The 23,165-nt window shown below is 39.0% G+C and overlaps 1 protein-coding gene across 4 annotated transcripts in view; it reads right to left on the minus strand.

Annotated features, from left to right (window-relative positions):
• The window catches only part of Phka1 (phosphorylase kinase regulatory subunit alpha 1), a 138,569-nt gene that overhangs the window by 32,922 nt on the left and 82,482 nt on the right, over positions 1-23,165 (minus strand). For 2 of the 4 annotated variants that reach the window (XM_087600650.1, NM_022626.2), the window contains exons 15-21: positions 19,226-19,335; positions 17,786-17,930; positions 13,505-13,583; positions 11,783-11,952; positions 9,474-9,650; positions 7,913-8,004; positions 7,297-7,436 (exon numbers count right to left, since the gene is read on the minus strand). In XM_087600650.1, the coding sequence (XP_087456776.1) occupies positions 7,297-7,436; positions 7,913-8,004; positions 9,474-9,650; positions 11,783-11,952; positions 13,505-13,583; positions 17,786-17,930; positions 19,226-19,335 (913 nt within the window). The remainder of the gene's footprint in view (positions 1-7,296; positions 7,437-7,912; positions 8,005-9,473; positions 9,651-11,782; positions 11,953-13,504; positions 13,584-17,785; positions 17,931-19,225; positions 19,336-23,165) is intronic. The other 2 variants (XM_087600652.1, XM_087600651.1) reach the window with 1 other exon arrangement.

A 23,165-nucleotide genomic window follows, 5' to 3' on the forward strand; every position in this document is an offset into this window, starting at 1 on the left:
GGCTATAAATATCCACATATGTTTAGATTTACATATATGTGCATAGAGTATACCTAGGAACACACAAAAATAACATTGCCTATGAAAAAGCTGGGTATTTAGAAACAGGTAGGAAAAACATTTGACCTTTTTACTATATATTATTTGAACAATGAGGGTCTGGAGACCAGCCTAGGTAGTTAAGAGCATGTATTGCCCTCACAGAGAACAGAGGTTCAGTTTTCCACACCAACATAATGGCTCACAACCATCCATAACTCCAGTCCCAAGAGACATGATGCCTTCTTCTGACTTCTGCAAGCACCAGATATGCACATGGCATACATGCAAGCATTCATATAATCATACGCATAAAATAAAATAAATCCAAAAATAAATCTGAACTATAAGAATGGATTATCTATTCAAATATCAACTAAAAAAAAACCATGAAATAAAAAGTGCATAAAAAGTCAAATGGGTACAAAATGAGCAATTGCAATTTAAAAAGTCTATTTATATAGGCTCAAAGTGTATCTCCACAGGATGGTTTAATCACAAAGGGTAACACAATTACTTTTTGATGAAGGAAACTGGAAGATACTTCCTTAAATAAAGGATCAACTCAAGTGATTAAAATCAATGTCAGCAGTAAGGCTAGCAGGGCTTCCACAGAAGGAACTTGAGTGGCAGGCCTGCAGAAAAATGCATAACCCAAATCTACTTAAGGAGGAATGTCCCAAACCCCAAAGTTAGGGCCATTTAGAAACAAATGGTCTTTAGTATCTTAATTTTGGAATTGTTCCAGATCAGTGAAGACACGGGACACACAAGAATGGAATAAAACACACAATTTAAGATTTTATTTTACAATTCATACAAATAGATGTTAGCACTATTTTAATTTTCTGATTTTAATCATTATACTATACAGGTATAGTATAATGGTTTACAGGTTTTTTGGGAATAGAGCCTGAATGAAGATGTGAGAGTTAATGGAGGTCACATCTATGGAGGGGTAGGGGAGAGGAGGAGAGGGAAAGAAGAAAGGGCGAGGAAGAGAAGAGAATAGAGCAGAGTGCTAAAGTGAAGAGAAGAGAGAGGAGGAAGAAATCACAGATGCACAGCGATACAGAGAGAAGCTCGGTGGAAATATCTGGAATCTGAGTAAAGGATATCCAAATATTTTGTTCTATCTATATTTACAACTTTCCTCTAACTCTGAAATTGTTAAAATAAGTTTAAAATGTGAAAAACATTTTGTGATGTCTCAGAACCTATTATCTGCTTATTATTAGAAACCAGAGATGGGTCCAGGGGAGTGATGGTGAAGTAGGTTTCGATGGTAGATAGAATTCTAGCAAGTAGTGACTGGGTATGGTCAAAGAGTTTTGGCTCCCAGAAGAGTATAAGGCAAAGGAACTCTCAGAGGGAGCAGGGAGTTGGGGACATTGGCTGATAGCCCCCAGCAACCCTGTAGGAGACCAGGCTGGCTCTTTCTGAGAGAAAAAAAATTCATGGTTCTCAGTTTATTGCTAACATGTAAGGTGGGAAGTGGTGATGTACAAAAACCAGGACAGACCAACATAACTAAAATCAACATCTTTAGTCATAAGGGAAATGCAAATCAAAACAACCCTGAGATTTCACCTCACACCAGTGAGAATGGCTAAGATCAAAAACTCAGGTGACAGCAGATGCTGGCGAGGATGTGGAGAAAGAGGAACACTCCTCCATTGTTGGTGGGATTGCAGACTGGTAAAACCATTCTGGAAATCAGTCTGGAGGTTCCTCAGAAAATTGGACATTGAACTGCCTGATGATCCAGCCATACCTCTCTTGGGCATATACCCAAAAGATGCCTCAACATATAAAAGAGACACGTGCTCCACTATGTTCATCGCAGCCTTATTTATAATAGCCAGAAAATGGAAAGAACCCAGATGCCCTTCAACAGAGGAATGGATACAGAAAATGTGGTACATCTACACAATGGAATATTACTCAGCTATCAAAAACAACGAGTTTATGAAATTCATAGGCAAATGGTTGGAACTGGAAAATATCATCCTGAGTGAGCTAACCCAATCACAGAAAGACATACATGGTATGCACTCATTGATAAGTGGCTATTAGCCCAAATGCTTGAATTACCCTAGATCCCTAGAACAAACGAAACTCAAGACGGATGATCAAAATGTGAATGCTTCACTCCTTCTTTAAATGAGGAAAAAGAATACCCTTGGCAGGGAAGGGAGAAGCAAAGATTAAAACAGAGACTGAAGGAACACCCATTCAGAGCCTGCCCCACATGTGGCCCATACATATACAGCCACCCAATTAGACAAGATGGATGAAGCAAAGAAGTGCAGACCGACAGGAGCCGGATGTAGATCGCTCCTGAGAGACACAGCCAGAATACAGCAAATACAGAGGCGAATGCCAGCAGCAAACCACTGAACTGAGAATAGGTCCCCCGTTGAAGGAATCAGAGAAAGAACTGGAAGAGCTTGAAGGTGCTCGAGACCCCAAAAGTACAACAATGTCAAGCAACCAGAGCTTCCAGGGACTAAGCCACTACCTAAAGACTATACATGGACTGACCCTGGACTCTGACCCCATAGGTAGCAATGAATATCCTAGTAAGAGCACCAGTGGAAGGGGAAGCCCTGGGTCCTGCTAAGACTGAACCCCCAGTGAACTAGACTATGCGGGGAGGGTGGCAATGGGGGGAGGTTTGGGAGGGGAACACCCATAAGGAAGGGGAGGGGGGAGGGTGATGTTTGTCCGGAAACCGGGAAAGGGAATAACACTTGAAATGTATATAAGAAATACTCAAGTTAATAAAAAAAAAAAAAAAAAAACCAGGACAGACCAACATAACTAAAATCTGACTTTTGGGGGTTATTTTATTTTATTTTTTACTGTTGATTTGCCATGGGGTCTGACTATATTGCTCAGGCTGGCTTTTAATTCGAAGTGCTCCTGCCTCAACCTACTATGTGCTATGATTAGAGGTGAATGCCAAAGCACCTGGCTAGTAAGTCTTTCCTATTTGCGACTAGCTTAATATGGGACTATTACTGTCTTAAGTACAACTTCACGACTTTAGGATGCGGGACTCTAAAATCATTATCTTGACTTGTCAAACTCAGTTTCTACAACAGTCAGATTTGCTTAACAGTCTGTTGAAGCTCAGTGTGAAAATGTAAGACCCAAGGCCTCAGGGTGTAGCCGCATAATAGAAGATTGGCCTTGCACGAACAAGTCCTCAGTTTGATCCTGAGCACTGTAAAAAGAGCATGTGAAGTTTCAGATAATGGGAATACCTGCCTGTTTTTACTTTTTCATTAAATAATATTAGGTGGAAAAATGGCACAGGCCATTTGTTCACAGAAACAAACATCAAACAAAACAAAACAAAAACAATAATGCTTTTCATCTAATCTATTTCCCTAGCTCTGTGACCTTGACCTTGGTACATCTTTCTGAACTGATTTCTACATCTATAATAAATGTAGGTACTGAATCTCTCATTTAAAATGTCCCCTCTCTCTTTTTCTATTTTTTTGTGATTCTGGGTTACCTTTTGGATTCTTTTCGGTGCTAGGAACTAAACCCAGGGCCTTGTACTTACTAGTAAGCAACCCCCTCATTAAAAAGTATAAGGACCGAATACGGCTGTTCATTCATTTGTCAAAATCCTTACATGTGGCAGGCACTACAGCTTAAATCAATAAAAGACAGTCCCTGAACCGAGGAGCTTCGTGTAGAAAGGTGAGATAAATGCATGAAAATAGCAAGGCAATACAGTAACAGTCATGTGTACTGTGCTAGACCACTGCTTGAGGAGCAGAGGAGAAGAAAGGGGCAGGTTTCAAGCTAGCTTCTTTGAGGCTGTGTCAGAAGCTGACTGTGAATCAGTCTGAAGAAGGAGGACAAGAAGGTCCCCACAGATAGAATAAATTTTAATCATTATGGTGTGCTTATGCAAAAGGTTTACAGGTTTTTGGGAAATAGAGCCTGAGTGAATATTTGAGAGTAAATGGAGATCACATCTATGGAGGGGCAGGGGAGAGGAGAAGGGAGAGAAGAGAAGGGAGAGCAAACATGTAGATGTGAGAAACGGCATGGTATGGTTACAACCCCAATTACAGGGCACAGGGAGAGGGCTCTAGAAGCAGGTGAGAACTTTATTATAGAGGCTCCTGTGTGCTACCTTAACTCTTGAACTTTTTTGATTTTGATTAAGAGAAACAAATTGGAGAAATTTCAACAGGGAATGAACTTGTTAAAATGAGCGCATTAAAAAGATCTGTGTGTAGATTTGAAAACAAGATTTGGCAACCCCTCATAAAATGACAGATCGGAGTGGCCAGTGTTAGCCACTAAAATCATTAGAAGAAAAGCCAGTATAGGTGAAAAATATCTGACTAATCTTCTTGTTGTTCTTGTTACCATATTGGTGATAGAATCCAGGAGTTTTTGCATATTATGTAAGTGAACAACATCCCTAGCCATTATTTTTTGGAAACACTATGTGTAGCTCAGGCTGGCTTTGAAGTCACTATGTAGCCAAGATTAGCTTTAAGTCCAAATCATAGGATAGCACTTGCCTAACATGTACAAAGCTTGGGGGTGGGGGTTGACGCTCCACATTAGAGAAAAAGTAACAGCCACACATTACATGTTTTTCTGGTATGATATAACCACCTCTGAATTTGTCTTGCTTTAAAAATTGAATCCAAATCTATCAAACCTGTGGCAATAACTATCAATTTATAGGCAATACAAACAAAGGAAAGTGGAAGATGTTTAAATAGCATCATAAGGATGCACTCAGCAATGCTTCACTCCTTCTTTAAAAGGGGAACAAGAATACCCTTGGGAGGGAATAGGGAGGCAAAGTTTACAACAGAGGCAGAAGGAACACCCATTCAGAGCCTGCCCCACATGTGGCCCATACATATACAGCCATCCAATTAGACAAGATGGATGAAGCAAAGAAGTGCAGACCGACAGGAGCCGGATGTAGATCGCTCCTGAGAGACACAGCCAGAATACAGCAAATACAGAGGCGAATGCCAGCAGCAAACCACTGAACTGAGAATAGGTCCCCTGTTGAAGGACTCAGAGAAAGAACTGGAAGAGCTTGAAGGGGCTCGAGACCCCAAAAGTACAACAATGCCAAGCAACCAGAGCTTCCAGGGACTAAGCCACTACCTAAAGACTATACATGGACTGACCCTGGGTTCCAACTGCATAGGTAGCAATGAATAGCCTAGTAAGGGCACCAGTGGAAGAGGAAGCCCTTGGTCCTGCCAAGACTGAACCCCCAGTGAACGTGATTGCTGGGGGGAGGATGGTAATGGGGGGAGGATGGGGAGGGGAACACTCATATAGAAGGGGGGGAGGGGTTAGGGGGATGTTGGCCGTGAAACCGGGAAGGGGAATAACAATTGAAATGTAAATAAAAAATACTCAAGTTAATAAAGATAAAAAAATTATAAAAAAAGGATTCACTCAGCAAAATGAAGAATGTGAAAGTTATAGGACAAACCAAAAGTAGAAAGAACTAATATAGATATTTAAAAAGCACTTAGAGTCAGATGGCAGTGACACATGCTTTTAATCACAACACTTGAGAGGCAGAGACAGATTGATCTCTGACTTACAGGGTAGTCTGGTTTACAGAACAAGTTCCAGGACAGCCAGGGCTACACAGAGAAACCCTGTTTTGAAAAAACAATAGGTAGACAGACAGATGGACTGACAGACTGACAGACAGACAGCAAGTTTTACATTCCACTGCTTCAGTTTGGTTACTGTATTTTTAATTTTTAAAATTTTTATTTAGGATTCATTTGTGCTTTCTACCTCCGTACTGAGACACTGCATTTTTCATTTGTTTCTGGGGTATTTGTAATCATTTGTTGATGCATTTGACAGTCCCTTTACAAGCTTTCTTGTTTATCCTAGCATCTGCCTTATCTCTGCTGCTTCTAGCAATTCCTTTTGCAAGTTCAAGTTGAGGAATTCCGGGTTTTTGGTGTGACAATCAATTTTCACTGGTATCCTGGACACTTGGGGTAATATGTTAGAATATGTGGAACTTATTAACCCATTCCAGCAGGGTTTCTCTGATAATGTGCCACTAGGGGAAGGGGGTGTTGCCTTATTACTGCTTTCTGGAGATGAAGTATGGCTTCTGATTTCAGCTTGCTTTGATATGCAGCAGGAGGGTCCTATCACTGTTGACAGAAGGTTAAGCTCCCCAAGAGGCTTTTTCCTATACCACCCTAGAGAGGGAAAGGGTCACCCAGTTTTGATTCCTGATGTGGCCTCTGCTGATCCCGAATTACAACTCAGTGATTAAACCCTTGACCCTCTAGGCAGGAGATATTAGGACACTGTTCTATTACTTTCTCTCTCTTGTAACCCAGTTATTAGCCTATTCTGCTGCCATGATCTGGTACCTCATTACAGACCCCAAAGCATTAGGGCCAACCAATCATAGAGTGAAACCCCCAAAATTATGAGCCAAAATAAAACCTTTTTTTTCTCTTTTTCATATGAAAAACCCACTTTTATATAGTTAAAATAATCAACAATAAAACTCAGATTACTATTTTTGGGTGTTGACTATCTTTTATTCAGAACTTAAGATTATCTAGTTTAATATCTTGTGTGTTCTATACTTTTGAAGCATTGATTTTTGCATTGTTTCCTATTTTTTAAATTTTTTACATTTAATTTTTCTTGGAAGATTATTATTTAGAGACTTTTTATACTTCTTACCCTTGAATAATAAATAATTCAGGAGAGCTAGGTGTCTACCATAGTATAAAACTATATTAAACATGAGTAGAGACCTGATCGTTTGTTAAAATTCTTTGTAGTATTCTTACCAACAACCAAAGTTTTCTGAACTATGTTAAAAATGAGTTTGAAACAGAAGGAAAAACAGTAAAATGAGGACAAGTTAGGCTAGAGAGTTTGTATAGCAGTTACAGCATTTGGCTGCTCTTCCAGAGGACCAGGGTTCAATTCTCAGCACCAACATGGTAGCTCACAACCACTATAACTTCAGTTACAGGATTGGCACTGTCTTCTGGCCTCAGAGTTCATAGGCATACATGCAAGCAAAACACTCATATATATATAATAAATAACTTAAAACTATAAATACTAAAATAAGCAATTGACTTTAAACATATCTTTTATTAAGCTGATTACCCTGGGTATTTGTTATAGCTAACATGTTGTACTTCCTCACAATATGTACCTTAAAGTATACCAATAATATCCATTACTTACTTCATTGTATATAGCATGTAGAGTATATCAGCTTGCTCCTGTAAGCTTGAGGTCTCCTTCAACTGTGAAACCAATGACTGGAAGTCCACTTCCCCAGACTGGTCCCTAGGAAGATGGACTTCTACACGAACAGAAGGAACCTTTGGAGTAAGCAATGATGAAAAGAAACTAAGGTCTTGGAATGAGTTATCTTTCCACCTCGAAATCTTTCCTATAAGAATTTTCCAAATGTTCCCCAGATATGCTTGTGCACATCTGTAACCCTAGCATTTGGGAAGCTGAGGAAATAGGATCAGGAATTCCAGGCCATCCTCATCTACATAAGTAACTTAACATCCAGTCTGGGTTACCTGTGACTCAGCCTCAATTTGTTTTCCAAACTGTTAATGAAAAGCAAGGCCAAAACAACAAAACCAACAAGCTCTGACAGAGCTATGTAGTTTCTCTCCAAGTCTAACAAGAGAACCTTACCTGCTTGAAGAGTAACCTTTAAAAGGCATGCATTTCATCTGATAGAGTTTTGCTGAACACCAGCATTCATACTGGCTAGTTTTATTACTTTCATTAAGAAGGACAGACTTTTTCAAAAAGCTCACAGAACTATGTCCACAGTTACCTGGCTATCTTGTGGAGATTCAGGTGAGTCAAGTAAGTTGAGTGAAGGGCGAGAAGGCTGAAATAACTTTGTAGGAAGATACATGTGAACATCTGCAAGAAGTTGACATTTATGGGAAAAGTTAAGATAAGTAAAAAATTAATAAAATACATCATTGACCGCAGCAAGAAGGTAACATATGGCCCATTTCTTTACAGAAAAAAATGACAAAACTTTTCTTCACTGATTTCAATAAAAAGAAATATAGGATATTAAATAATTTTTAATGTAATAAATATTTCTATGTTTTTGAAAAGATCTTCTGTAATTGTGCCATCAAATAGACACGGGATATGTCTATGTTATGTTATGTTTACTAGTGTGATCACTATAAAAAAGATGGCTATCACTGATATTTTCATCTAACAAAACACGTAGAGAAAAAACTGTTACATTTTACTTTTTCTTAGCTTTCCTAGGCTAATATTTGATCTGTAGAGGTTGGAAGTGGATGAATCTAGCTAAGGAATCAAAAACATGGAGTTGTTGATCAACTTTGAGATGTTCCTAAAATGTTTTACTTACATAGTTAAAATACTTACCATAACCTCCAAGGAGAGACCTGCATATCATTTTCAACATTTTATACAGAGAGACTACTCAGAGCTCAAATAACTAGCCAATCAAGTAAATAACAGGTCTGGAAATTAAATTTGGGTTTCCTGATTCACTTAATGATCCTTGTCCTTGCACAAACTCTTTCTATAGGGAACATAACCAAAGTGTATACTAAGTTTTTCCTTATTCTCAATGTTAAACTTGTGCTCACATTTAGTATCTGGTTAGTAATGGTCAATGAAGATTTAGGTAAAAGAGCATGCATCTCAAACATTCTCATCCTGGTATAATGTAACATTCAAGTCATGTAGATGTGGCCAAGGAGCCCTACACTTCCTCCATGTGTAATGACCATAGAAATACTGCACAGTCTTAGGAACTATGGCTACTATTCAAATATACAGAAGGTGTCCTCCTCTGAAAGAACTACTAAAGGAAGGTACTGGTTATGCAGAGGACTGTGGCGATGTTGTGAAGAATCACTATTCTATCCTAGATCTGCATGCCTAGAACAACTGGGTGCCCAGTTATAGTGGGCATAAAGGGAGAGCTAGTTGTAGCTAAAGAGAGTCAGTCTCTGTGTCTGTTTCACCTGTTTTATAGTATGCTAATGATGCTTTCTCTTTAAACAAAATTACCTTCAAAGAAGTAACTTTCCAAATGAGAAAGCTCTTCTTCCACATCTAACTTCTATATTAAAATTGAATATGCTCTTTTGTCCCATGTCTTGCTGTTTTCCTGGTTACACCAGATTATATGACAGTCTCCATATCAACATTATATCTAATTCCGTGATTTTACAAGTATTTGAGTGCCTACAAAATTCTAGGTGCTACCCAAGAGGCCAGGAACAAAGCAATGAATAAACCCAACTTCCTCCTTATGATGTAATCAATGTCCTGCCCCCCATCTTGGGCTTCATGCCACCTTGTGTCTGACGCTAGGGACTAATGGCATTACTCACTCTGTATATGCAGCTCCTTGGCCTTGGCCACCAAGGACATTAAGTCGCAAGTTGTTTGCACAGCAGCTCGGAACCGATCTAGCCCTCCCTTCCGTGAGGTGGGAGTTAGTTTAGGATGGGGACCAGTGTGTGCCAAAAGGTGGTCTAAATAACGGGCAACTTCATCACCACAGCGAGCTGAAAGGTTAGTTGAGAAAGGGGAAGAGACAAAAATGAACATTTTAGTTATTTCAAAATCTATCCTGCAGTCAGAATGAAGGGCTCTTGTACCTAAAACACTGTCAGAAGTAGGCTGTTCTTAGCTCATGAAGGAAAAAGGAGCACATTGTGATCATTACACAACCTCATAGATGAAGATTTAGAGGTTATGGCCATTCACCAGGACCCACCTGCTCTTCAATTTTGCTGAGACACGGGTAAAATTACTGAAAGCATAAAAGTAGTTTGTTCCAGAACAAGCAGAGCAAGTATTTCATTATTTTTGTGTGACAGCAGTGGTGGCAAAAAGGGGACAAACAGTGGAGAAGGAGCAGGGCAGGGCCCTTCAAGTCCCACTAGTAGAAGAGACTTTTGGGAAGAAATGTCAGAAAAGGGCAGAAGTCTTCCACCATATACTGAGTTGGTTGTAAACAGAATGTACAAGCACTAGTTCTAAACACTAACAAAATAGCTTCTTTATGTCATTGGTGAAGATAGGACTATTGAACACAAACTGCTTTTAATCAATATTTATTTATTTATTTATTTATTTATTTACCAAATATGTGTTGTTACCATGGAACAGGCAGTGTCTAAGACACTGAGAATTGTTATAGAAAGTATGTATGTTCTGCCTTCTTTTGGACTCACTCTCTTACAGGTATACATCTTACAAGGATGTCCAGTTTCATGACTCTTATGCCGCATGAAGCCAAGGAAAGCTATGAATAAGGCCTGGTAGAAAATCATGAGCTTACTCAAAACATGAGATTTTTTTCTGTAACTCTACTGCAAAATTCTTGAGCATGAACTTTGCAGATGATGACATCATGTCACCATGTCCAAAGGCTGGACAGACCTAGAATCATTTCTGAATACAGAGAATGGAAACCTCATACTTTATGAACATTCATAATGTTACAGTTAGAGAAGCACAGTGCTGGGATCAGTACCAAAGTCATGCATCATCTGGTTCTGGACAATGTTCAGTGACCTCTTCAGAAGCCTGTCAGTGATCTGATGTGACTAATGGGAACTAGCAGAGCTGCACGACTGGAACTCATACACAATGACATCCCAGTGACAGGTATCATAACCTTGAGTATAATCCAAATACTTGAGTAAAGGGATATCAGTTTCATTTAATTTTAAAAATGGTTTATGAAAGAAGAAACACTAAGCAAACCAAGAAGGATATAAGGTAAGTGTTGAGCCCAAATAAAAAAGTACTACTTACTACTTCTAATGTGTCGGCTTTTATTACATATGAGATTATGTTTGTTAGTATCTTAAAATAGATGCTAACAGTCAAATACCAGACAACAAAAACAGGTCCACCAAAATTTAGGTAGTTAGAAGAACCATTCTCTTATCGACCATTCTCTTTTGGGATCCAAACAATGTAATTCTTGTCTTGCATAGGTCAGTACTTTGTCACTGCAGTCAGTGCTTCTCAGTCATTTTAAATCCATGCTATCAGAGTGCTTCGTCATAGCATCATGTTCATATCCTTAGCATTTATTAAATATACATTATTTGTCTAGTTTGTCACATAAAGCAACAGGCATTCTGAGTAGGCTTTTCAAACTATACAGACCTCATAAATATCAATGTATGTCTCTAATGGTATGTAAAATATAATACCTTGAATTATGAGAAACTTTAAACATAACTCTAATCAAATTTCATATTTATTTATTCTTAATGCCAAAAGTTATATGTATGTATGTGTATATATATATATACACATATATATATATATATGGTATTTTCAACTACACAATTGATCTACTATTTTTTACTCACCATTGTTTCTATTTCAAGTCCCCAGCTACTCCCAATGCTCAAGAAAGAAATCCTCCCTAACCTTAGTAAGGTATAGTCTAGCCCCACACTCCAAAATCAGGCACCACAGTGTTTTTAGACCAGAAACCAAAGATAAGCATAAGGAAGGAAAATGAAGCCAAAGAAAAGTAGAAGTGTAGATGTGTCCAAGAGGAGTGAGGATCATAGGATATGAGGCTGCTGGAAGCCTGATTTTTGAACAATGACGCTAAACCATCATTTGTGCCACTCGTCTGGCCATCCAGCACTGGTTAAGGCCTCCTTACCATTACGTGTTGAGTCATAGCTATCCATCCAGTTGCCAGAGTCCAGCTCATCATCATAGTCTTCATCATAATCTTCGCTGTACAGCTTACCCTCGGGTCCAGGGTCCATGAAGCTTAAGTGTGTGCAGCAAGATGTTGTCAAAAACTCTGACAGCTTACCTGTTTGGATCCTTATAATTAGAGGGTACACAGAAAACAGGAATTTAGGCAATATCTTTTTCAAGGTAACACAATTTTAGGAGTATAGCTCAATTAGTAAAGTACATGCCTAGCATGAACAAAAACCCTTTGCTCAAGTCCAAAAATTAAACATGAATAAATAAGCCACGCTTGTGAATAAAGGAATGCTAAGCATATTTTAAATGTGTTGTGGAGACTTTAAAAGAAAGGCCACTAATTAGAGTTTACAATTCTCCAATAGATTAGTTCTATGTGTTTCCATTGCTGTATACTATGTTGAGTGTCTGCTAAAAATTGTATTAGCTATTAGAGAAGTAGATGGAGAATGAGAAGAAATCACACAGCTCTAGATAACATCATTTAAAAAATACCGCCAGGGGCTGGAGACTGCTAAATGGTTGAGAGCACTGACTGCTCTTCCAAAGGACCTGGGCCCAATTCCCAGCACCCACATGTTGACTTGGAACTGTCTCTCACTCCAATTTGAAGGGATCTGTTGCTGCTTGCTAACCTCAGACATACCTGTAGGCAAAACTCCCATACACATAGAATAAAAATAAAAAGAAATCTCAAAAAAATTTAAAGGTACCATCAAAGGACCATTTTGGAAATAAGAGACCGAATCTGAACATTGTATACATTGTAATAAATTAAGTCAAATCATATCAGTTTCTACTTAAGAAGCTAATTTCACAATTCCTTTTTCTTTTCTTTTCTTCCTTTCTTTTTTTTTTTTTTTTTTTCGGAGCTAGGGACCAAACCCAGGGCCTTGCGCTTGCTAGGCAAGTGCTCTACCACTGAGCTAAATCCTCAACCCCTTCACAATTCCAAGTGAAGCTAGTAGTACTAACTTTTTGTCTGTTTCGGAGACAAGGTTTCTCCGTATACCCCTGGCTATCCCGGAGCTCACTCTATTGACCAGGCTGGCTTTGAACTCAGAGATCTGCCAAGTGACATTAATTTTCTACAGAAGTCAGTTTAAAGGGGTTACCAATGGCCAGACCTTGGATAACTTGAAAAATGAAAGAAATGCCGATAGGAATGGGCCATGATATGTTGAATAAAATAAGAATCCAAAGAATATATATTAATCGTAAACCACAAAATAAGACTAATTTTTATGTATAAGAATTCCAAATATACATGTCTACAAAGTGATAGAAACACTGTCAAATGAGCCTTGGTTTATATGTAGTATGCAGACAAATTTCTAGAAGACTATTTTATAACTAAGTAATAATTCCTTCATGCAAGAATCAATGGAAGCTGGTACCATTTGCTCAAAGACTTTTGAGAAGGGGATACGAAGACACTTGGTGACCAGGACTAGAACAGAAATCCTATCATTCATAAAGATTAACCCCTCTACAGTGCCTTCTGAAATGATGTCTTGGGAGAGACTGCGGTGGAGTCTTCTAAGTCTGTTTGTTGCAGTATCTATTCGAATCTAATTTTAACTCTCTCATATTATAAGCGGGGCTCAAGCATTATCGACAGTTTCTTGTGCTCTGTCTCCCCTGGTTCAGGGTATATGTCACTTACCTGGCCCCACCAAAATAACCATCCTGCATTTTCCGGAGTGCTGCCAGGATACTTGAATTCAAGCTGGCTCCATCTTCATCTTTAAAGGGAAATATTAAAAAAAAATTTGTCATTTTATCATAGAACTAGGGGGAAAATTCAATTATTTCAAACATTGTCCAGTTAGTGCCAGTAACGAGGCACTCCTACTGACCACCCTGAGCTTCACTGATTAATGTGAGAATCAACTTCACTGCAGAACGGACAAATGGTAAAGGTCTTCAAAGGCATCATCTTGTTTATTGCAAGTACCCAGCACTATTTATCAAATGTTTATGACACATACTGTTGATGAACCAGCCCACCTCCACCTTAGGATCGAAAGCTATTGTATATTGAAGGAAAGCTAGGTTACTTCCTATTTATGATCAAGTCTTTGTTTCTGAAGGATTGCCCACCGGTAACCTTAACTCCAAATGGTTCTGTGCTGCCTGTGCCAGGAAACTGCAACCATGTCTGTGTTCCAAAAAGTTGTGATGACCATCTTGTTATGCTGTTTCTGTAACCCCACTTATTAGCCTGCCAAAAATCCCATTTGGAAAAACTCTACCCCTGATAAAAACTCTTGCCTTTCCTATGTCCAACGCTGACCCCTTAAATTACACTTTAGGGGAGGGGGAGGCAGCATCTGCACATGAAAAAAAGCTTGCTTTAATTAATTTGGCTATGATGATTTGGGTCAATATTCATTCTCCTGGCATCATTGGGACTATCATTATGATACGTATCTTGTAATGAGCCTTGGTGTGTGCAAACATGTGCATATGCTTAAACTCCTCTAGAAAGGTACTAATTATTTGCTTTATATAAAACTGATGATAGTCTTGTGATTTGCCTTTTCCAATTTGTCCTTTCTAACAGTGCTCAGGAGGCAGAGACAGGAAGATATGAGTTCAAGGCCAGGGTGGTTTATATAATGAGTTCCACAATAGCCTGGATATATCTTGAGACTTTGTTTCAAAACACAAAACAAAATAACAAAGACCAGTAAAAGCCAGGCATAGTGGTGCACATCTGTAATTTCAGTACTTGAGAGGCAGATGTAGGAAGATCAGGAGTTCAAAGCCAACCTTAGATATATATCAAGTTTGAGGACAGTTTGTACTATATAAGATCCAGTCTCAGAAATCAAAGTGGGCCAGTGAGATGGCATGATGCTGCCAATACTAATGGCCTGGGTTTGATCCCTGGAACCCACATAATAGAGGGAGAGGACCAACCTCTGCAAATGTCCTCTGACTTTGACATAAGAGCCACTACATACAATAACTAAGTAAATATTTATAAACATTCATACATAAAACAAAGAAAACCAGAATAAATACATGGAATAAAATAGCTAGATATACTGGCAAATGCCTGTAATTTCAGCATTTGGGAAGCTAAAGCAGGAAGACTGCTATAAGTTCAGCTTGGCGAGTTTCTAGGCCGCCTGGGCCATGGAGTAAAATTTGGTGTCAAAAGCATTAAAGAGCAAAAGAAAATGGAACAAAATAAATGGCTTTCTTCAATTTTCAATACCACCAATGTAGACTATTATCTCGTTACCTCACATGTTCACTAGTTTCCCTGATGTCAGTCTACTACTGTCAACAACAAATATCCCCTAAATATAATTCATGTCACTTTGTGGTCTTCCCTTTTCCTCAGGGGTTGTGGGCTACCAGCCATGAAGATGACCAGCTTCAAAGAGGCAGCCAGAGTTTAGGGTACTGAGGAACGCCTCATTTGCATGGAGAAGCATTCCAAGAATTGCAGGTGCCTGCTGGACAGGTTCTGATGGGGAGAAAGGAAGCTAAACCTGTAGTCTCACCAAGGCCACAAGACATTCTGTAGGAAGATTTCGGGTTCCCCAGATAGGGGCAGAGAAGGGGAAGCCCAGTTGGTAAAGGAAATCCTCTGTTTTGCACAGAGCTCAGAGGAGCATCTGGACACGGAGGCCTGTGACCTTAACTGGAAGGGTTTCCTCATATCACTCCTTACTCAAAAACTTTGGAAGGTTTCAACCTCTTATATAACTTCTACTTGTTTTAAATGTCTCTGCTGATTTTCGAAGTCTAAGTCTTCACAATCTGATCCTACCTTGCTTTGCTGGTTTTGCTAATCATGGTACTCTCTCGTGTATGTTCCAGTTGGCCTCTTCACCAGCCTCACGTACAGGCTCATCCCTCTCTCCAGGCCTCACTCAAGGCAGCCCCCAACCCAGTTTAGATCTCATTCTTCTTTCCTCCTCCGATGTGAAGATTAACAATCCCATGGTGGGGGTGGTTCATGCCTTTAATCCCAGATCTTGGGAGGCAGAGACAGGCAGATCTTGAGACAGGCAGAGTTTGAGGCCAGCCTGGTCTACAAAGTTCCAAGAGAGTCAGGGGAGGAAAGCCTGTCTAGTAATTAAGGGCATTTGTTGCTGTTCTGGATGACCCAGGCTGTGTTCCCAACAGCCACATCAGGTGTGTCACAAAACTAGGGGATCTGACGCCAGCTGGCTTTCAGACTCAGGACAAAGGGCTGAGGTGCATATTTAATATACCTAAGCTGACCTGGCATTCAGGTCCTCATAGAGTCCTCTAGTCCCCACCAGTTACAAGGCCTGGCTGGCATAGCCTGCCCTCTACCCTGAACTTTCCAGCCCAAGGGCTCAGGCCTTCACTACATACCTCAGACATCTTGGCCTTTATCTGCATTTCTCCTTTCTCTATGTAGGTGTACTTTCTCTCTCTGCACATCACCCCCTTTTCTGTTACCCTGTCTGCCTGACAACTTCCCTGACCTTCTCCTGTGAGATCAGCTGCCCCCAATAAACCTGCCTTTATACTTTAATTTGGCTTGAATTGGCTTATTATCAATGCCCTCTTTTGATCTCTGTGGACACATGCTCCTGTCTGTATACTCACATACATTAAAATAAAATCTTGTTAACAAGAAAAACCAAAAGCAATTCCAAAAGCTTAAGTGTCACATCAGGTGAAAATTTTTCTTTGGCACCCTGGCAGGTTTCCGTGCCTCCATACTTCTGAATTTACTGCCTTGGATTTGCTTCTATCATTGTTGCTACTTTTATCTATTCACTTTGCCTTCTAAATTAAGACTGTACACTATTTGAAGACAATTGTGAGAATACATTAGTTATTAAATGGACACTTGTTAATTGTCTCAAGTAAAGAAAGAAAGACAAAAAGAACAAAGACTACCCTACTTTCTCAGCTCTTGTTATTTTGAAGCCCTTTTCAGATGCAACCAAAAGTCTTCCCAGTCTGTCTGGATTATGAATGATTCATGATAAAGGGTTCTTTTTAATGAAAAGGAATTTTATGCATTTTGGCAGTACACACAGATCTTTGGAAGCAACAGCAGAGACACAGAAAGAAAGAAGCAGCCTCAGTATTTTAATCCTGCAGGAACTCACAACGACCAAGACTTCCCTTGTAAGGAAGCACCTCTCCCTGCCCCCAACACAACCCAAAAGCCTTTGCACTTTCCCCAGCCTAGATCTTCCTGTTTAGGGACAAGCTTAGGGAGGAGAACTTGGGAGCTTCCCTATAAATCTTGATGATCCACTGGAATGAAATAGATGGAGATGTACTAGCACTGTCTTTAAAAACAACTGTTGAACATGGAGTATGTACCTATGGCTCCAGCAGCATATTGTAACAAAGGATGGCCTGGTAGGGCATCAGTGGGAACAGAAACCCTTGGTCCTGTGAAGGTGTGATACCCCAGTGTAGGGGAACGCCAGGGCGGGGAGGCAGGTGGGAAAAGGTTGTTATGTGGGGAAGCACCCTCATAGAAGCAGGGGGGTGTGATAGGGGCTTTTAATGGGGAAAACTTGGAAAGGGGACAACATTTGAAATGAAAATAAGGACAATATCCAATAAAAGAAAAAAATTAAAAAAAACAACTGTTGAATACAGTTTTTGGAAAAGTGCCTCAGAAATCATTATCGGAAACTATTCTCTGCTCCATTTTTCAATTATGGCTCTCAAACCACTTGAAATATTCTTAGGTATCCATTTGTTTCATACTCACTGTCTTCACTTCCTAAAACATAAGCTTAAATAGAGCAGAAACTGTCCCTGCCTGTCCCACTGTGTCCAGAGTTTAGTAAACTGTCTGGCACAAAAGATAAGCTGGTACGTACTGCTGTACGGTTTGTAAGGAGCAGCTCTACTGTGGGATGCTGAAGAACTACACATGGGACTTAATTCAAACGTGCACTCAGTCCCTGCTTCCCTGAGCCCTTACCCAGCATGGTGTGTGAGATGGGGAAAGTGATGGTGGGCTGGCCTGTCATCCTCCACCGGCTGCAGAGGTAGGAGAGATCTGTCCGGAGCATTTCGACTATCATCTGGTTGTCCAGAGCCAAGTAGAACTGCTGCTGGTCTATAAACTGAGAAAAGGAAAAGCGATCATGCAGAAAAGTCTGCTCTACAAACAGCACATACTACATCGATTTCAATGTTCATTTATTGAGAAGGCATGCACGTCACAGAAAAAAAACAGTACTCTCAAATTTAATGGCTACTAATTTCCGAAGTGTGGAGATGGCCAATAGTAGGCACAATAGTGTCTCATAATTTTAAATGGTTGGTGCCTACAAATCTTTTCAAGTGTATAATTTCATTTAGTCCTATAATCGACTACTGTAGGCAGCTCCTCCTTTCCCTCTTCCCTTTCTTCCTAAGTGGTTGGACTCGTAATCTCCCTACTCTAGGAATTCCTGAGGCCTGGGTTACAGACGTGCACCACTAGTCCCAACTTGCCCTTTTTCTTTTAATATGAAGAATAAGACTCAAAGACAGTACGTGGACTCACACACCCATCTCATCAATGAATGGAAAAGTAAGAAATAGAGTGGAGAATCACTTCATCTTTTGTCTATGTCTGTCTCAGCAGCACTGGTTTAGATATGACAGGGAATTTAAATTTTCCTTCCAGAAAATATTTACTGTGGTGCTGAAGTTAAAACCCTGGTCCTAGTGCATGTTTAGTGAATACTTCCTCTGAGCTCTAGCTTCAGCTCTTGGCTGAGACAGAATGCTCCTGTGGAACCTTGCTAACCATGTTGCCCAGATTGGCACTGAACATATGAGTCTTTTGCCTCACCCCCTGAAGTGCTGGGATTACAAGCATGTGACACCATGCATGGCTTACTTCCCAAAAAATAATTTCTACTACCATACCCATGTGCAATTGAACTTAGATCTATTATTATGTAATTAACAAATGTCAGGCCACCAATATGTATAATTACAGCTTAATAGTCCTGATACTTTTCTTTAAAGGACACTGAAGTTTTCCATGCAAATGAAAGCACTCCTTCACCACAGGAAACACTTAATTTATCACTTAAATAAAATAGGCTGCGTTTCACTCATAAAGGATAAATACAGTCTTCGTTTAACTTCTGAAAATAAGAAAAACCATGTAAGGACCTGAACATTTAGAAAATCACAATCACAATTTACCACCCGGGACTACTGTTGGTACTAACAGTCACTTGGCAAAGGTCTATGCTGCAAATTCAATTTGGTTCAATTCAACAAACACTTATTGAGCCATTTGAGATATGCAAGGCCCTGTGGGAGTCTGACTAATCCAATTCCAGCAAATGCTTTACTTCTGCAGTCTCTCTCCCTTTTATTTCCATTCATCTCAATGAATTTTGCAAATTATCCCACTCACCTGTGGAGTGAAAGTAAAGATAGTTTTGCGAATGTCATAAAGTTTTGACGTTCCAAGTACACCCATGAGCCTGTAGGGTCGTCCACTGAGTTTCATTCTACTGTTGCATCCTGACATAGAATTGAGAAATGATCAGGAAATGTGTAGTGTACAAATTAAAGCAGTATTTGTTTATACAGATAACACAATGTACGTGTGTGTGTGTGTGTGTGTGTGTGTGTGTGTGTGTGTGTGTGTGTATATGGAGAGAGAGAGAGAGACAGCCACCTCATTTCCTTGAGTTTGACATGACTTCCTTTTAGAGTTTAGCTTTCTAAAATTTGAATCTATCTTGCAATCCATATCTGTGTTAAATATATTATATTCATATATAACTATATATTATATATAAATATAAAACCACATTAAATATTGTTTAAGGTACAATAAGGAAATTGTTCATTCACTGACATGAATTTTTCCTATCATCAGAGCAGTAAATACTTCACATACTGTTCTAAAAATGTTTTCCTCTGAGATACGTTGAATACCAATTCTTGTCAGTACTGAGAGAACCCCTACTACATGTTTTTGGCTACAACATATTTTTATGAGTACTTGATTTGTTATCTTCAGCAACATGAACCTTTTCATGAACATGCACATAAGGATATATGTAGGTTGGTGGAACCCCTCAGGTGTCACCCTCAGGAATGCCCCCCGCCAAACGTTGTAAAGGAACAGACCAGAGAATGTTCGATGCCTTGGCTAGATTCCAAGTTCCACTGAATAATACATATTTGTTCTAGAATTAACATCAAAACTGGCTCTATCCACGAGTTCTTGTTAGTAAGACCTTAACTATTATTGTATACGGTGTGTGTATATGTGCACGGACACTCATGACGTGACACATATGCAGGTCACAGGGCAACCTTTGTGAGCTGGTGCTCATTCCTTTGGGTCTGAGATTGAACTCACTTTGAGTTTCTAGGATCAAACTGAAATACTAGTAAAGGACCTCATGATGGTAAAAGCACTTGCCAGTTGAGCCTTTGCTAGTATTTTTTGATTACACCAAAGTATGCATAACGTAAAATCTATCATTTTAATATTTTAAGAGTGCGGTTTAGTAACTTCCTTTAAAGACATCATTGTGTAAACACCACTGCTATTCACCTCTCCAGAACTACTTCCTCTTTCCAAACTGAAACTCTATAGCCATTAAACACTTCTCCTCCCAGTCTCTGACAACAAATTCCTACTTTGCATCTATGAACTTGACTACTCAAAATACCTCATATTGACTAGAATCACTATCTTTTCTTTTATACCTAGCTGGTTTGTTTCACTCAGCATAGTATCTTCGAAGTTCATACATATCATAGCACATATTAGAGTTTCCCTCCCAGGTCTAATATTCCATCCCTGTATATGCCACCTTTGCTTTTCTAGTCAATCGCTGATGGACATTGGGAGTGTTCCCATGTTTTGGCGCTTGTAAACAATATTGGACAGTAATGTAGAAAAAATGTATTCAGCTTTCTCCTGCCATTTCCCTTTCTGCATATACTTAGAATTCCCGAATCATATACCAGTTCTATGTTTCACTTAAAAAAAAGATTTATTCTTGTTCTATGTATATGTATGTATTATGAGTCCAGTATCAGAACAGACCAGAAGAGGGAATTGGCTTTCCTGAAACTTGAGTTACTGCTGGTTGTAAGCTACCATCCCAGTGCTGGAAATTGAACCTGGTCCTCTGCAAGTACACAAGTGCCCTTAACCACTGAGCTATCTCTCTAGCTCACATGTTTAATGTTTTAAGGAACCATCACCCTTATATACAGCCAATTTGCCATTTTAAAATTCCTCCACCAGTTCCCAAGTGTTTGTTTCTACAAATCTTCACCAACAGTCATTATAATACCTGTAAAGAGGTATCTCATTGTACTTTTGGTTTATATATCCCTACTGATCTGTTTTTGACATGTTTTTAGTTTTACTTTTTAGAGTTTCATATAAGTACTGTATTTGCATAATTTTCACCCCCTTGAACACCTATATCCCTCACAAATACCTTTCAAACTCAAAGCCTCTTTATTAATATTTTATAATGCACACACATGTATATACATGCATATGCATATATAAAAACACATCTTATTGAGTCCATTTAGTGTTGCCTATATGTATGTGTTCAAGGCTGACCATATAGGATTGGAAAATCTATCAATGGGTTGTTTCCCGGAGAATCCTGGTTCTCATTCACTTACCAGCCATTAGTTGCCTGTAGCTCTTCATCCAGGGGTGGGGCACTGTAAGATTTCTCCCATCCACAATGGAATGTCAACTGGCATTGCCATTATATACATCTTATTTAGGCAACACCAACTGCTGGTGAAGATGTGGGGAAAGGGAAGCCTCATTCACTCTCGGTGTAATTGCAAACTAGTGAAGTTGCTCTGGAAATCAGTGTAGAGAATTCCCAAAAAGATAAAAAAGATGTTGATATGACCCTACTAGACTCCTTGGCATGTGCAACTATGGAGATAGTTGAGCAGCCATGCTCACTGAGCAGGTTTTAAAAATCTAATTATTGGCCCTCTGAATTTCTTCTTTGAAGAAGTCTTTTTTACTTTTTAAATACTCTCTCCCTCTCTCCTGGTATGCCTGTGTGCCTTGTGTGCCTCTTTGTGTGTGTGTGTGTGTGTGTGTGTGTGTGTGTGTATGCACGTTTACGCATAAAGGTCAGAAAACAACTTTATGATGATGGATCTATCCTTCCACATTTACATGGGTTGTGAGGACCAAACTCAGAGGGTCAGCCTTATGCAATGAATTCCTTTATCGTTTGATCCATTTCACCAGACTTAAAGACATTTAAATCTTTGCTCGATTTTGATCAATTGTTAATAGTTTGTGTTGAATTGTAGTTCTTAATGCTTGTTGAAAATCAATTCATTATCATATATAATATATAAATATTTTGTCCTGTTGTATAAAATTGCCTTTTCATTTTGCTGATGGCTCTCTTTAAGCACCTAGGTTTTATTTTGATGGAGTTCCATTTCTCTATTTTATCCTTTAGTTGCCTCTATGTTTTTGGAATCATATCCACTCAAGAAATCACTGTCAAATCCAATGGCAAAAAACATTTCATGTTTTCTTCTCAGAATTTTAGTTTTACATTTTATATTTTGATGATTTGTTTGTGTATACAGTTAGGTAAGGAATAAATCTCACTTTTCTGCATGTAGACATGTTTTTGCAGAATTATGCATTGAAAAGACTGTCCTTTCCCTATTCAGTGGCATCCTTAATGAAGATCATCTGGCTACAAATAAAAAGCTTTATTTCTGGTTCCTTCATTCTAGTTTACTGTTCTCTATGTCCAACTTTATACCAGCACCATACATTTTGATTACTGAGGACTTGTAGTATGTGCTGACTTTAGTATGAGTCTTCCAGTTTTGTTCTTCATTTTCAATATTATTTCTGCCACTTGAGTGCAATTCCCTTAATTTTCCATCTAAATTTCATTATTTTATTTTTAATTTTTTTGAGAAGGGTCCCAAGACCTTTTACCCTTTCTGCCAGTATACTAAATACTAGGACTATATATGTTCCATCCTATCATTTTTTTCTGAAGGATTTTAATTAATATACTGTTCAAGTGACAGGAAACCCATTAAGAATACCCATTATTTACTTAGTCTATTATTTATAGCAACAAAGGTACAAAACTTTGTAAATAGAATTAAGTTACTCAAATAGAGAAACAGACTTTAATCAAAATAGTCATATACATTTAATCTATCATACTCAAACTTTATGCCACATGCCACAATGATTGAACAAATTTAAATAGTCTTTCAAAGTTAGGAGGTGGTGGTACACACATTTAATCCCAGCACTAAGGAGGCAGACGCAGTTGGATGGATCTCTATTGAGTTTGAGG

This window comes from Rattus norvegicus, chromosome X (assembly GCF_021556685.1).
Source record: "Rattus norvegicus strain SHRSP/BbbUtx chromosome X, alternate assembly SHRSP_T2T, whole genome shotgun sequence".
Taxonomy (NCBI): Eukaryota; Metazoa; Chordata; class Mammalia; order Rodentia; family Muridae; genus Rattus; species Rattus norvegicus.